We start from the raw sequence: 13,500 nt of genomic DNA on the forward strand, positions 1-13,500 counted from the left end.
CTACCAACTGAGCTACACAAAATGCAAATCAGAGTGCAAATAAAAGAATACAAAACATTAATTTGAAAACAACCTTTTGCCGATAGGGGCGCAATTGTAGTATACGCTCTGATGGGTCGTATTTCAGGGATTTGGACAAACGACCTATACGAGCATATTGTCACCGGCCACTTTATTTGGTACACCTATTCAATTGCTTGGTAACACAAATTGCTAATCAGCCAATCACATGGCAGCAACTCAATGCATTTAGGCATCTAGATGTGGCGAAGAAGACTTGCTGAAATACAAACCGAGAATCAGAATGGGAAAGAAAGAGGATTTAAGTGACTTTAAATGTGGAATGGTTGTTGGTGCCAGACAGACTGGTCTGAGTATTTAAAAAAATAGTGATATACTGCGATTTACGCACAGCCATCTCTAGGGTTTACAGAGAATGGTCTGAAATAGAGAAAATATCCAGTGAGCGACAGTTGTGTGGACTAAAATGCCTTTTTGATCTCAGATGTCAGAGGAGAATGGGCAGAGTGGTTAAAGATGATAGAAAGGCAACAGTAACTTAAATAACCAGGCTCACTAAAATTGGACAATAGAAGATTGGAAAAACATAGCCTGGTTTGATGAGTCTTGGTTTCCGCTGCAACATTCAGATTCAGAAGAACATGAAAGCATGGATCCATCCTGCCTTGTCTCAATGGTTCAGGCTGCTGCTGGTGGTGTAATGGTGTGAGGGATATTTTCTTGGCACACTTTGGGCACCTTAGTGCCAATTGGGCATCGTTTAAATGCCACAGTCTACCTGAGTATTGTTGCTGACCATGTCCATCCCTTTATGACCACAATGTACCCATCCTCTGATGGCTACTTCCAGCAGGATAATGCACCATGTCACAAATCTCAAATCATCTCAGACTGGTTTCTTGAACATGACAATGAGTTCACTTTACTCAAACAGCCTCAAAAGTCACCAGATCTCAATTCTATAGAGCATTTTTGGGACGTGGTGGAACGGGAGATTCACATCCTGGATGTGCAGCTGACAAATCTGTCAATGCCAATATGGACCAAAATCTATTAGGGATGTTTCCAACACCTTGTTGAATCTCTGCCACTTAGAATTGAGGCAGTTCTGAAAGCAAAAGGGGGTCCAAACCGAAACCAGCAAGGTGTACCTAATAAAGAGGCCAGTCAGTGTATATAATACTGTGCCTTGCAAAAGTAATCTAACCTTGAGTTCATTTTTTTTCTTCACATGTTGTTATGTTACAGTCTTATGTTAAAACGCTTTAAATTACTTTTCCCCCATATCAATCTACACTCTATACACCATAATGACAAAGCAAAAAAAAAAAAAAAAAAAAAAAAAAAAAAACAGGTTTGTAACAACTTTGCAAATGTATTAGAAATAAAAAAAAACTGAAATGATTGCATTTGCATGAGTTTACATACAGTTTTCTGTGACACTTAAAATTTCTTCCTGGAGCATTCAGCATTCATATTGCTTGTAGATGTGACTACACTTCGAGTGGAGTTAGCCTGTGGCAAATTCATTTGAATGGGTATGACCTGAAGAGGCACACACCTCTCAATAAAAGGGCTTACAGCTGAAAATGCATATCAAAGTGAAAACCAAGCTCTGATGTCAAAGAACTGCATGTAGAGCTCAGAGACAGGATTGCATCAAGTCACACATCTGCAGAAGATGAAGAAATAAAAATTAAATTCTGCTGCACTGAAGATTCACGGAAGCATTTATTCTCTATTATCCATGATGGAAGAAGTTTGCAAACACTAGGACTTTTCCTAGACCGGGCCTCCTTGCCAAACTGAACAATTGATGTAATTAATGAGTAATTCTACTCTTACTACTTTAAATGTTTTTTTATTGTTTAGCTCGTTCTGATGTGGAAACATTATTGTTGTAATTATTAAAAAAACAATCAAACAAACAAACAAACAAACAAAAAAAACATAATTTTTGTTGTTATTATAACACAGAATCACAGAATCTCTCTCTCTCTCTCTCTCTCTCTCTCTCATACAGCGCGCAACATCACAGGTGGGTAGATTCCGTCGTCACTGACAACCAGCCCAAAATCAAAGCATGAGGATCGGGATTACATCAGAGGCTCGTGCTGGGCTGGGTCTGTCCACTGCCCCAGGTGTGATCACTCCACACATCCATCGCCCTTGGATATAATGAAGGAATCCCACAGATGACACTTGCTTTTGGGACGGTCTTCATTTGCTCTGAGTCCTGGTGAAACTCGTCCAAGGATCTGGCACGCAGAGGGAGCAGAGCTCGTACAGAAATGCCTGTGTTTTCTCCAGTTCTGACTCGTCGAGAGTTTCTTCTTCTGACCCTGATAAGTCTTGTTTTATTGCCCCGTTTGCAGTGTGCTGGATCGGTGAGTGTCCCAGATGAGGTTTGCTGAATGCATATAATTTGGTGTACATCTTGGCATACTCTCTCTCTCTCTCTCTCTCTCTCTCTCTCTCTCTCTCTTTCTCTCTCTCTCTCTCTCTCTCTCTCTCTCATTAAAGCGCAAGCAGCCACCTGGTATTGATATATTAGTTTCCGGACAGTCCAACACAGTAACCCAGAAAGGTATGAAGAATTTTAGACTTGCACTCTTTTTTATTTACTAACTGCGTGTTTTCTTGAAACACACACACACACACACACACACACACACACACACACACACACACACACACACACACACACACACACACACACACACACACACACACACACACACTCACACAAAGCACTTGCTTCTCTAATCAATTTTATCTAGGCTATTTGTTATTTATTATACAATTAACAAAAGCAAAAAAGGCATCTAACACTAGTTTGCTCTATTCTTTTTTATATTATATTATTTATTATATGATAAAAAAAGCTAACTGAGACTTGTTATAGCACTTGCACATCAGTGCTCTTTTGTTGATTTTGATTGCTTCCATTGTCCTCATTTGTAAGTCGCTCTGGATAAACGTTTCTGCTAAATGTAAATGTAATGTAAACATATGAGCTGTTTTGCAATTGCTCTCAGAGTTTCTGTTTTTAATAGCTCTTGGTTCATTGGATTTGTGTGTGTGTGTGTGTGTGTGTGTGTCTGTGTGTGTTTGTGTGTTGTAGTTCTCCGAACAGATGGCAAAGAGTGCAAGTTTCCTTTTCGTTTTGGTGGGGTGATTTATCACCATTGTATCTCTATGAACTCTCACAAAGCCTGGTAAGTGCTTACACATATCTACAGTATGCATGCTTTATTTTTGTACGTTACATACAGCAATCGCAGAACAATAACCCTTAAACCATTTACAATCAAACCCAGTCTTAGTTCTTAATGCCAAAGCTATCTCAAAGCCCAAAACTGCAGCTCATACCTGGACGCCTAAATCACAACCAGACTCACAAAGAATCTGCATGCAGAGAATGTGTTTGTTTACGGTTACCAATAATAGTGTTCTCCTCTCAGATCCATGTTCATCTGTTCAACCAACCAACAAATCAGCCGAGGAAATCTGTTCATATCCGAGCTCAGTCGTAGGTCCGACAAAGCAAAACTGGATTTTGAGGATATGTCTGGGATGGGTTAGAATCGGGGATTTTGATAGCAAAAGACCTGGTTTGAGGCAGTTATCCCACATTAACCTGTTCAAACCAGATCTATAGTTATTATAGTAAACTACAACCATAGAAAACTCTTTTATTGCTTGAAATAAAACAAACAAAATTGAAATAATAATATATCCCTAACCTACTAAAGTTTTGAACAACACCACACTGAATCAGGTATATTACATTACATTTATTACATTACAATAAAATAAAATAACCTAATAAAATGAAATAAACCTTAGCTGAAAGAAATTGCAAGCTTTACTTCACCATGTTGCTTAAACTAAAAATGAAATAAGCTAAAATAAAATAAATAAATAAATACATACAAAAAAAAATAATCCAATAAAAATGATTCCAAAACAATACTAGTCAAAACTGTAATGGCATCTTAATAATACCCAAAATAGCACTGGATTACATGATCTAATCCGGTTTCATTTTCAAGATGTTATCCAATCCGAGAAATCCAATCAAATTTCTTTTAAACAGCTGGACTCTCATGATCACCGATCTTAAACTGTTTCTTATCCAGCCCATAGCCAAGTCTTTACTTATCCAAACCCACATCCCTGTAACATCAACCCAAACTCAGAACCCAGCCCTGGATCTGATGTAACCATAACTAGAGAGCTTGAGTAACCTTTACCACACCCAAACTTAACCCTTGACTCTACCACTACTCTTTCGTCATCATCTGCACAGCTCTTTTGGTTTCCTCCTCTGTTTATTTCCTAAACACTTCTAAACTTTGAGCTGGAGTGAGAGTTATAAGAAAGAGAGATCAGGGCCATGACGAGAGATGAAAGAGGCAGTGTGTTATTGATGTCACATCACTGCAGCTCAACAAGTGTGTGCAGATCTCCGTATGGAGCAACTCTTCTCTGAGGATTCAATCCAGAAATCTGCAGGAGTGCTTGTGCTTGAGACATGGTGGTTCTCTTGGACCTGCTTCCAATAACTGAAAACATCTGTCAGTTTACTTTCATTTTCTCCCAAACCCTCATGCTAGGATTTCTTTCTGTGGAACGCAAAATGAATATTTTGAAGAATCGTTGCGCAGCTGTTTTCCATTTATCACCTATCAAGTTACCAATATGTATAAAATACAGCGTTAGGGAAAGTTAAAATATTGCGTTACTCCATAAATTCAGTGGGTTCATATTGGTGTTTGTGATCGTTTTCGTCTGTTTGATCTCTACTCAGACCTCGAGTGTTTCAGATGTATGTCAGGCTCATTGGGTTTTGGGTTGGTCTTGTGTTATAGGTGCTCTCTCACACACAACTTTGACCGCGACCAGAAGTGGGGATTCTGCAGTTCTCAAGCACAACTATTTAATGGTGAGAAATCATCTTTTCTTTCCCATTAAAATGATTAAGTTAGCCGTCTTTCTGCTATGTCCATCTGTAAAGATAGAGCTTGCATTAGATATCTCTTCTGTAGTATTTGCTCCCATTTATTACCAGTCAGAGGAACCAAACAGTAATTATCACCAATTCAATTCAAAATGTGAAATGTTTAATAAAATGAAGCACGGTAAAATCTAATTAAAAAGAAAGAGAACTCGTTTTGCTATATGTGCATGCTGAGACTGTTTCTGATCTCTGTCAGAGGGGCTCATAGAGCGCGGGAGACCTGAACAGGGTTATTTTTGCTGGTTCATAGGTCTTTAACACACACACGTATATGCCCATCTCTGCATGTCTCCTCGTAACATAGTAATTGAAGTCTTAAATGAAAGCAAACAGCTTTCTAATATATCTTCATTAATCAAACAACAAAAGTGAGAAACTCTCACTGCTCATGACTAAATCACTTTTGGAACTTTAATAAGCAGAAATATATATTTAATTTACACGGTGAAGAATATGCAGTGTTTCTATACATTTGATCACTTTATAAAATGTATGTAGTATTTCTTATTCGTTTATTCTACTGTATTTTTTGTGTCCTACTACTTTTAATAAGCCCCTTATTCATTCGCTGACCGTTTATGGTCTTCAAATTTTTTTTTTTTTTATTCTAGTATTTTTATAGTATTCTATTTTTTTATATTGAAACTGGTGAAAATTATGAAATGTTATATCATTAATATATAGACCTATATATAGGTCTATATATAAATGATATAACATTTCATAATTTTCACCAGTATATATATATATATATATAGAGAGAGAGAGAGAGGGAGAGAGAGGGAGAGAGAGATTTTGGTCATATGCCCACCATTAAAATATCTCTAAAAAAGCATTCAAAAACTAAAAATGCCATGCAGAGGTTTTCATGAACATTTTTGAGTGCTGATGCAAATGAATTGTTAAATAATGATACGACATTAAAGAAAGTAATATATTAAATAATATAAATCGATTCACTGAAATATACATTATTTGCGATATACTATAATAGTATTTATTCATTTTAAGAATTGGCTTTTATTTTTATACGTACTTTACAAATGTATTTATATATCTATATCTAACTTTATATTTTTATTTTAATTTACATTTATCAATTTTATTTTATCTTAATAAAGTTTTATTAATTTTAGTACTTCAGCTTAAACTAATTTCCGTTGAAGCTTACATAATTGAAAACGTAAATCTAAAATAACATATCTGTAACAATATTTGAAAAATACTTGACAAAACTTAACAAATACTTAACAAAACCCACACTCCATGGAAGTGAACTAAACAGTTTTAAACATAACTAAACATAAAAGAAACATAATGGCTAAAGAAACATAATGGCATAAAATAATTAAAATAATTGCATTATTCACCTTACTGATTTGTTTCGCAGTGCCAACAAATACATTAACAGTATAACATCTGTGGTCAAGAGTGCATATCTCGCTCTGGATGGATTCATAGCAGAAAGTGTGGGTTTATCAGGATGTTTGACTTTCAGAGGGAACTGTTTATGTTCATGCATAAATGACAGGCTTTGTTTGTGAGATGCACTCCACCAGACCTCCATGTTTACAACAGCAGATGCACAGAGTTTGTGCTCGGGTTCAAACACACTGCGTGTGTATTTGCTCACGAACAGGAGCGTCATACACTGGTTGTTTAAAAGACAACAAGTGGCTTACTTGGTTTCCTTTACAAGACTTATATATATATATATATATATATATATATATATACACAGACCAAAAGTTTGGACACCTTCTCATTCATAGAGTTTTCTTTATTTTCATGACTATGAAAATTGTAGATTCACACTGAAGGCATCAAAACTATGAATTAACACATGTGGAATTATATATGGAATTATATAAATAACAAAAAAGTGTGAAACAACTGAAAATATGTCATGTTGTAGGTTCTTCAAAGTAGCCACCTTTTGCTTTGATTACTGCTTTGCACACTCTTGGCATTCTCTTGATGAACTTCAAGAGGTAGTCACCTGAAATAGTCTTCCAACAGTCTTGAAGGAGTTCCCCGAGAGATGCTTAGCACTTGTTGGCCCTTTTGCCTTCTGTCTGCGGTCCAGCTCACCCCTAAACCATCTCGATTGGGTTCAGGTCCGGTGACTGTGGAGGCCAGGTCATCTGGCGCAGCACCCCATCACTCTCCTTCTTGGTCAAATAGCCCTTGATGCCTTCAGTGTGACTCTACAATTTTCATAGTCATGAAAATAAAGAAAACTCTTTGAATGAGAAGGTGTATATATATATATATATATATATATATATATATATATGTATATGTATATATATATATATATATATATATATATATATATATATATATATATATATATATATATATATTTATATATATATATATATATATATATATATATATATATATATATATATATATATATATATATATATTTATATATACATGTATGTGTATGTGTATATATATATATATATATGTATATATAAATAATTTAAATTAATTCATTAATTTGTATTAACTCTGTGAGTTTGAATGGGCAGAAATGCTTCTGTACTGTATTTAACTGCACTTTTAACTGTAATTCTGGTTAAGAGTGATGCAGACTGCATTTGTTTATGATTGTAAAATAGATACGGTCTATGACTTAGTGACTCATTCAGCATTTGTGAAGTGAGTGAACTCAGCTGCACGATGAGTCAGCTCTCCAGTAATGATGATAAGCAAGTTTTGCTGTATTTATCTCCTCCTCTGCTCAGGGTTTCTTCCTCCGCATCTCGGCCCGAGTCTCTGTCGGCAGAAGCCATGTTTAAATGGCGGCGTTTGTGTGACAGCCACTCATCTGAACTCATTTGATTGTGTTTGTCCTGATGGATTCACGGGAGCTCTGTGTGAAAAGAGTGAGTCAAACGCACACAAAGCGGAAATATTTATATAATGCATTGATAAATACAGTGTGATTATGACATTTTGGTGTGCACTTGTAGTCTACTTCAAATCTTAGAAGTGTATTTTAAAAAATCTATACTTGCAGATAATAAAATATGAAGAAATAAAAGACCACTTAAGTGACTTAAAGACAGACACTTTCATGACTGTTTCTAAACACACTTAAGTACACTTTTAAAAAGTGACCTTTATAATAATGTCAAAATGTCATTGTCTTAATAATCCTTTGTTGTGTTTTAAAGAAGTACTTTTATTTTGATGTATTGACTAACATACTAAACCACATAAAAAGGACCTAATTATCATTTTAACTGTAGTCTGTTAGTCATTTTACATTTAAAGTTAAAGTTAATATATTTTAAATGTTCTAAAATTACTTCATATATACATTGCAAAAAAACATTTAATTCTATTGAAACTTGTATTCAATTATATTTTAGTTGATTATAAATGCTTGTCAGTACATTCATCGATACGTTAATCTTATTTCAAAGACAATATAAGCAATTACATAATGACATATAAAGAGTCTCTTAAGTCCTGCTTAAGTGGGTCAAAACACAAAGTTCAACTTATTGTATTTAACATAATTTTATAATAATCACAATGTAATACACACACACACACGAACACACACACACACACACACATATATATATATATATATATATATATATATATATATATATATATATATATATATATATATATACTGTATATATACATACACATATACAGTGCCTCCATAAGTTTTGGAACAGTAAAGACAAAATTGTTCTGTTTTCTGTGGAGTCAAGAAATCTGTTAATATGATTAAAAGCAGTGGTGTAATGTAATGAAGTAAAAATACTGGTACGGTATTTAAGTATTTTTTGCGAGTACCTGTACTTTACTTGAGTTTTCATATTTCAGCCAATTTTTACTTTTACTCCACTACATTTCCTATGTAAAATGTATACTTTCTCTCCAATAGAGAGAATTCCCCGAGCATATTTGTTACTTACTATAAAATAGTAAGAAGCAGAAGGAACACAGACTACAGGAAAGCAGGTTTGACGAATCAGTGGTCTGGCGTTTGCAGGTTAGACACCTAAAATTTGCCTTTGCTCATGGGGAAACAAGAGCGCCCCGCATAAACGTGGATGATTTCATTTCCCACTCGAGTCAGGGGTTTGCGATATACAGCATCGTCTGTGATAATATAGTAAGTGTTGTTGTAATGATGTGCAATCTGACGTTATCAAGGAGGCTATATCACCGAATCATACACAGAGTGCATGCACATTAATTTATTAGTCTGTTAAAACTCAAAATTCCAGGCATTCTATATTGTAGATGACAAAAATGCTTCTGTATGCTTTTTATATTAAGATAATTTCATGTAGGCCTAGAGTGCAGTTTTTCTGCAGATGCATGAACACATTAAATAATCATTTTCTACAAGTTCAGTAAAACAATAAATTACTTACATTTTAGACATAATATTGCTTGTTTTTGCTCAATTTTGTTAACGAAAACAGTTCCAAACAGATCACAGCACTGTTTTGCATAAATAAGCAATTAACGGTGTTTACTTATTGAATAAATCAGTTGAATAAATTATAAGTTCTGAATCAATCAGCCGTTTGAATGAATCGGTTAAATTTCAATGACTCACTCATTAACATTCACTTGCTTTCACCTACTGGCAGTTTTAATTTCACATTTCAACTATTTTTTCCATGTTTTAATTTATTTTATAACATTTTATATTAAAAACAAAACATGAGGCCTTTTTATACATCTGTTTCTGCTGTTTAAATGAATCCATGTCCCCTCTGATATACATAAACTGTGTAATGTCAGATAATAAGGAGAGAGGACCCAAAAGCAAAAGGCGATTTGACAGTTTTTAATGGAGAATCTCAGTACTCAAAAGGAAACACAGGTAGCCGTTGAGGCGGAATGATCCAACACAAAGTCTCTGGGTAATAATTCCAACAGATAATAGTCTCAGCCCTACAGGAACAGAAATAGAGAAATAGAGAGTCTAATCAGAGAAGGTAGGAAACAGGTGCGGAGAGAGCGCAGAGATAAGATGATAGAAAGCAGCTGAAGGTGAGTGGGATAATGAGCTGGAGTGTTAGAGCGTGGAATGAAAGGTTAATGAGCAAGAGCGGGCGAGAGCGAGAGAGAGAGAGAATACCAGGATCATGACAGTACCCTCCCCTCAAGGAGCGCCTCCTGGCGCGATAGAGGAGGGCTGGCGGGAGCGGTAGAAGTCCTCAATCAGCGAGTGGTCCAGGATGTCCCGGGATGGAATCCAACTTCTCTCCTCAGGACCGTATCCCTCCCAATCGACCAGGAACTGACGACCACGACCCCGCGGTCTAACATCGAGGAGCTTGTGAACCCTATAGGCAGGAGCACCCTCAACCCGGATCGGAGGGGTGACAGAACGGGGAGGGGGGGGGGGGTGACCGGACAACAGGTTTAATACACGATACGTGAAAGACAGGGTGAATGCGTCGGAGGTTGGAGGATAATTTGAGTCTGACTGAAACAGCGAGCCTGTCGAGCTTTGAGTCTCGTAGCGGAACGGATGTACTCTAAATTTCTGTGATCTTTCCAGACAATGAACGGGACAGGTGCGCCCTCGAGCCAGTGACACCACTCTCCTAAGGCTTGACGGATCGCCTATAGCTCGCGATTACCGACATCATAATTGTGCTCAGCAGGGGTTGGCCAATGCGAAAAATAAGTGCAGGGGTGAATCTTCTCATCAGAGGATGAGCGCTGGGAGAGGACGGCTGCCACGCCCACCTCCGACGCGTCAACCTCCACAATGAACTGTTTGGATACGTCGGGGGTCTTTAAGATAGGCGCAGATGTAAAAAGGGACTTTATGCGATCGAAAGCGGCTTGAGCCTCCTCTGTCCAGAGAAAACGGACTCTGACTGACGTGAGGGCAGTAAGTGGGGCGGCGATCATGCTATAATTACGGATAAACCGACAGTAAAAATTTGCAAAGCCCAAAAAACGCTGAAGCGCAACGCGCGAATCAGGAACCGGCCACTCGGTGACCGCCTTGACCTTGGAGAGATCCATGCTGATGCGCGGAAAGTGCACTTCTCGGCTTTGACAAATAGTCGATTCTCGAGAAGCCGTTGGAGTACCCGACGAACGTGCTGAGTATGTACTTGGAGTGACGGGGAAAAGATTAAGATATCGTCAAGATAGACAAAGACGAAAATGTTTAACATGTCTCTGAGAACATCGTTAATTAACGCTTGGAACACGGCGGGAGCGCTGACTAACCCGAAGGGGAGAACACGATATTCAAAGTGCCCTAAGGGTGTGTTAAACGCTGTCCTCCATTCGTCCCCCTCCTTGATGCGGACAAGAAGGTCAGCACTACAGAGATCTAACTTCGAGAAAATCTTGGCCCCCCGCAGGATCTCAAAGGCGGATGACATGAGCGGCAAGGGATAACGGTTCTTGACCGTGAAGTCATTCAGCCCTCGATAATCTATACAGGGGCGTAAGGAACCGTCCTTCTTCTTAACAAAGAAAAAACCCGCACCGGCAGGAGAGGAGGAGGGGACGATGGTACCTGCGCTAGCGAATCGGATAGATACTTCTCTAGGGCCTCGCGCTCAGGGGCAGAAAGAGAATAAAGTCTCCCACGAGGGGGAGTGGTACCCGGCAGAAGGACGATACTGCAGTCATAGGGTCGATGGGGAGGAAGAGAAGTGGCCCTGGAACGACTGAAAACCGCTCGCAGATCATGGTACTCCTCCGGGACCCCAGACAAATCACCTGGATCCTCCTGAAAAACAGAGACAGAAGAAACAGGTGGAACAGCAGACATTAAACACTTAGCATGACAAGACAAACTCCAATAAAGAATTGAGCCTCTAGACCAGTTTATCTGTGGATTATGTTCAGCTAACCAAGGGTGTCCTAAAACTGTGCTTCTCCACTCAGATAGCCAAGTCGATCAGAGGGTCCAGACGGGTGGGGACCTCGCAGGCTAGGATCTCATCTTGTGTTCGTGAGAGCGTTGTTTCATGTTTGTGACCTATGCTTTGCTTTCTTGTGTGTTTCTGCGTTGGATGTCCGTGTCTCCCCTGAACCCCGTCCACTCTACGCAACCCACCACCAAGCAACACCACTTACCTTCGGCTAGCTTCCCCGCAGTTCCTGTGTCACCCTCTCTGCTGCCAACTCACCTCCGCCTTCCGGATTCATCATTCATCACCACCATCTTGGACTGTGCATTCCTCCCAGCGTTATTTGTGTCTCAGTATTGTATTGTTTCATTGTCTTCATTAAATCTCATTAATCTCGCACTTGCTTCCTGCCACTCCTTCACCCAGTCGTTACAGAACGCTCTCACCAAACATGGAGGCAGCGAGCACCACTTCACTGTCTGAATTAATTCACCACAGCATCAACCGCATGGATCAGCAGCAGGAGAGCATCTTGAACACCGGACGCGCGATCGAAGCACTGGTGACACAGGTGTCCGAGCTCACCCAGCGGATTCATCAACTCACATCTCCCACTGCGCCCACTGCACCGCCTGCGCCGCCCGTCCCCCGGGAGACCTCCCAGGACCACTTCCGGCCGGAGCCGTGACTTCCGGCGCCAGAGAGTTACTCCGGTGAGCCAAAGTTTTGCAATACTTTCCTTAACAAATGTTCCATGCATTTTGCATTGCAGCCCCGCACCTTCGCGACAGAAGAGTCCAAGGTTGCGTTTGCTCTTACCCTACTCTCTGGCAGAGCCGCCTTATGGGGAACAGCGGTGTGGGAGAATCAACATCTGTGTTGCGCCTCGTTCCACTCCCTCTCCGAAGAGATGAAACGGGTCTTCGATCGAGCCGCGGCCGGCAGGGAGGCCGCTCACCAGCTCTCGGACCGTAAACAAGGAAAATCATCAGTGGCGGACTATTCCATTCAGTTCCGCACCCTGGCGGCCGCGTGCCAGTGGAACGAGGCGGCGCAGTGGGATCGATTCCTGCATGGGCTGGCTGACCGTGTTCAGAAGGAAATCTATCTCCTCGAGCTGCCCCCAACGCTCAACGGCCTAATCGACCTGGCACTCCGGGTGGACGCTCGGATTAACCGCCTGGGTAGACATGTCAGTCCTACACGCCATTATGTCTCTCCAGAAAGGGGCCTCTCGAGACGAGAGAACATGGTCGGTCCCGTCTACGATCATGAACCCATGCAGGTGGGTAGAGCTCGGCTTTCCCGGAGGGATAGAGAGCGGCAGAGGTCCCAAGGACTATGCTTATATTGCGGTGGCTCGGAGCATTCCATCCATTCCTGCCCGGTAAAAAGAGCCAGCCCGGTAGTAAGTTTGAGGTTACTATCGGGTGGGATCTCAGCCGGGAAGTCCTCAACCACATCATCGACTCTCCTTCCGGTGAAACTCCGGTGGGAGAACCACACTCACGACTGTCATGCCCTTCTGGACTCTGGGGCCGAAGGTAATTTCATTGACTCTCTCCTTGCACGTCACCT

At 39.7% G+C, this 13,500-nt stretch overlaps 1 protein-coding gene across 2 annotated transcripts in view; it reads left to right on the top strand.

Moving 5' to 3' along the window:
• Positions 1 to 2,053: 2,053 nt before the first annotated feature.
• LOC132111376 (hepatocyte growth factor activator) overlaps positions 2,054 to 13,500 on the top strand; it is a 43,635-nt gene continuing 32,188 nt past the window's right edge. For both annotated transcript variants that reach the window (XM_059518604.1, XM_059518614.1), the window contains exons 1-5: positions 2,054 to 2,408; positions 2,545 to 2,608; positions 3,146 to 3,239; positions 4,896 to 4,969; positions 7,801 to 7,941. In XM_059518604.1, the coding sequence (XP_059374587.1) occupies positions 2,313 to 2,408; positions 2,545 to 2,608; positions 3,146 to 3,239; positions 4,896 to 4,969; positions 7,801 to 7,941 (469 nt within the window). In that variant the 5' untranslated portion in view covers positions 2,054 to 2,312. The remainder of the gene's footprint in view (positions 2,409 to 2,544; positions 2,609 to 3,145; positions 3,240 to 4,895; positions 4,970 to 7,800; positions 7,942 to 13,500) is intronic.

The sequence above is a fragment of the Carassius carassius genome, chromosome 2, assembly GCF_963082965.1.
Source record: "Carassius carassius chromosome 2, fCarCar2.1, whole genome shotgun sequence".
Taxonomy (NCBI): Eukaryota; Metazoa; Chordata; class Actinopteri; order Cypriniformes; family Cyprinidae; genus Carassius; species Carassius carassius.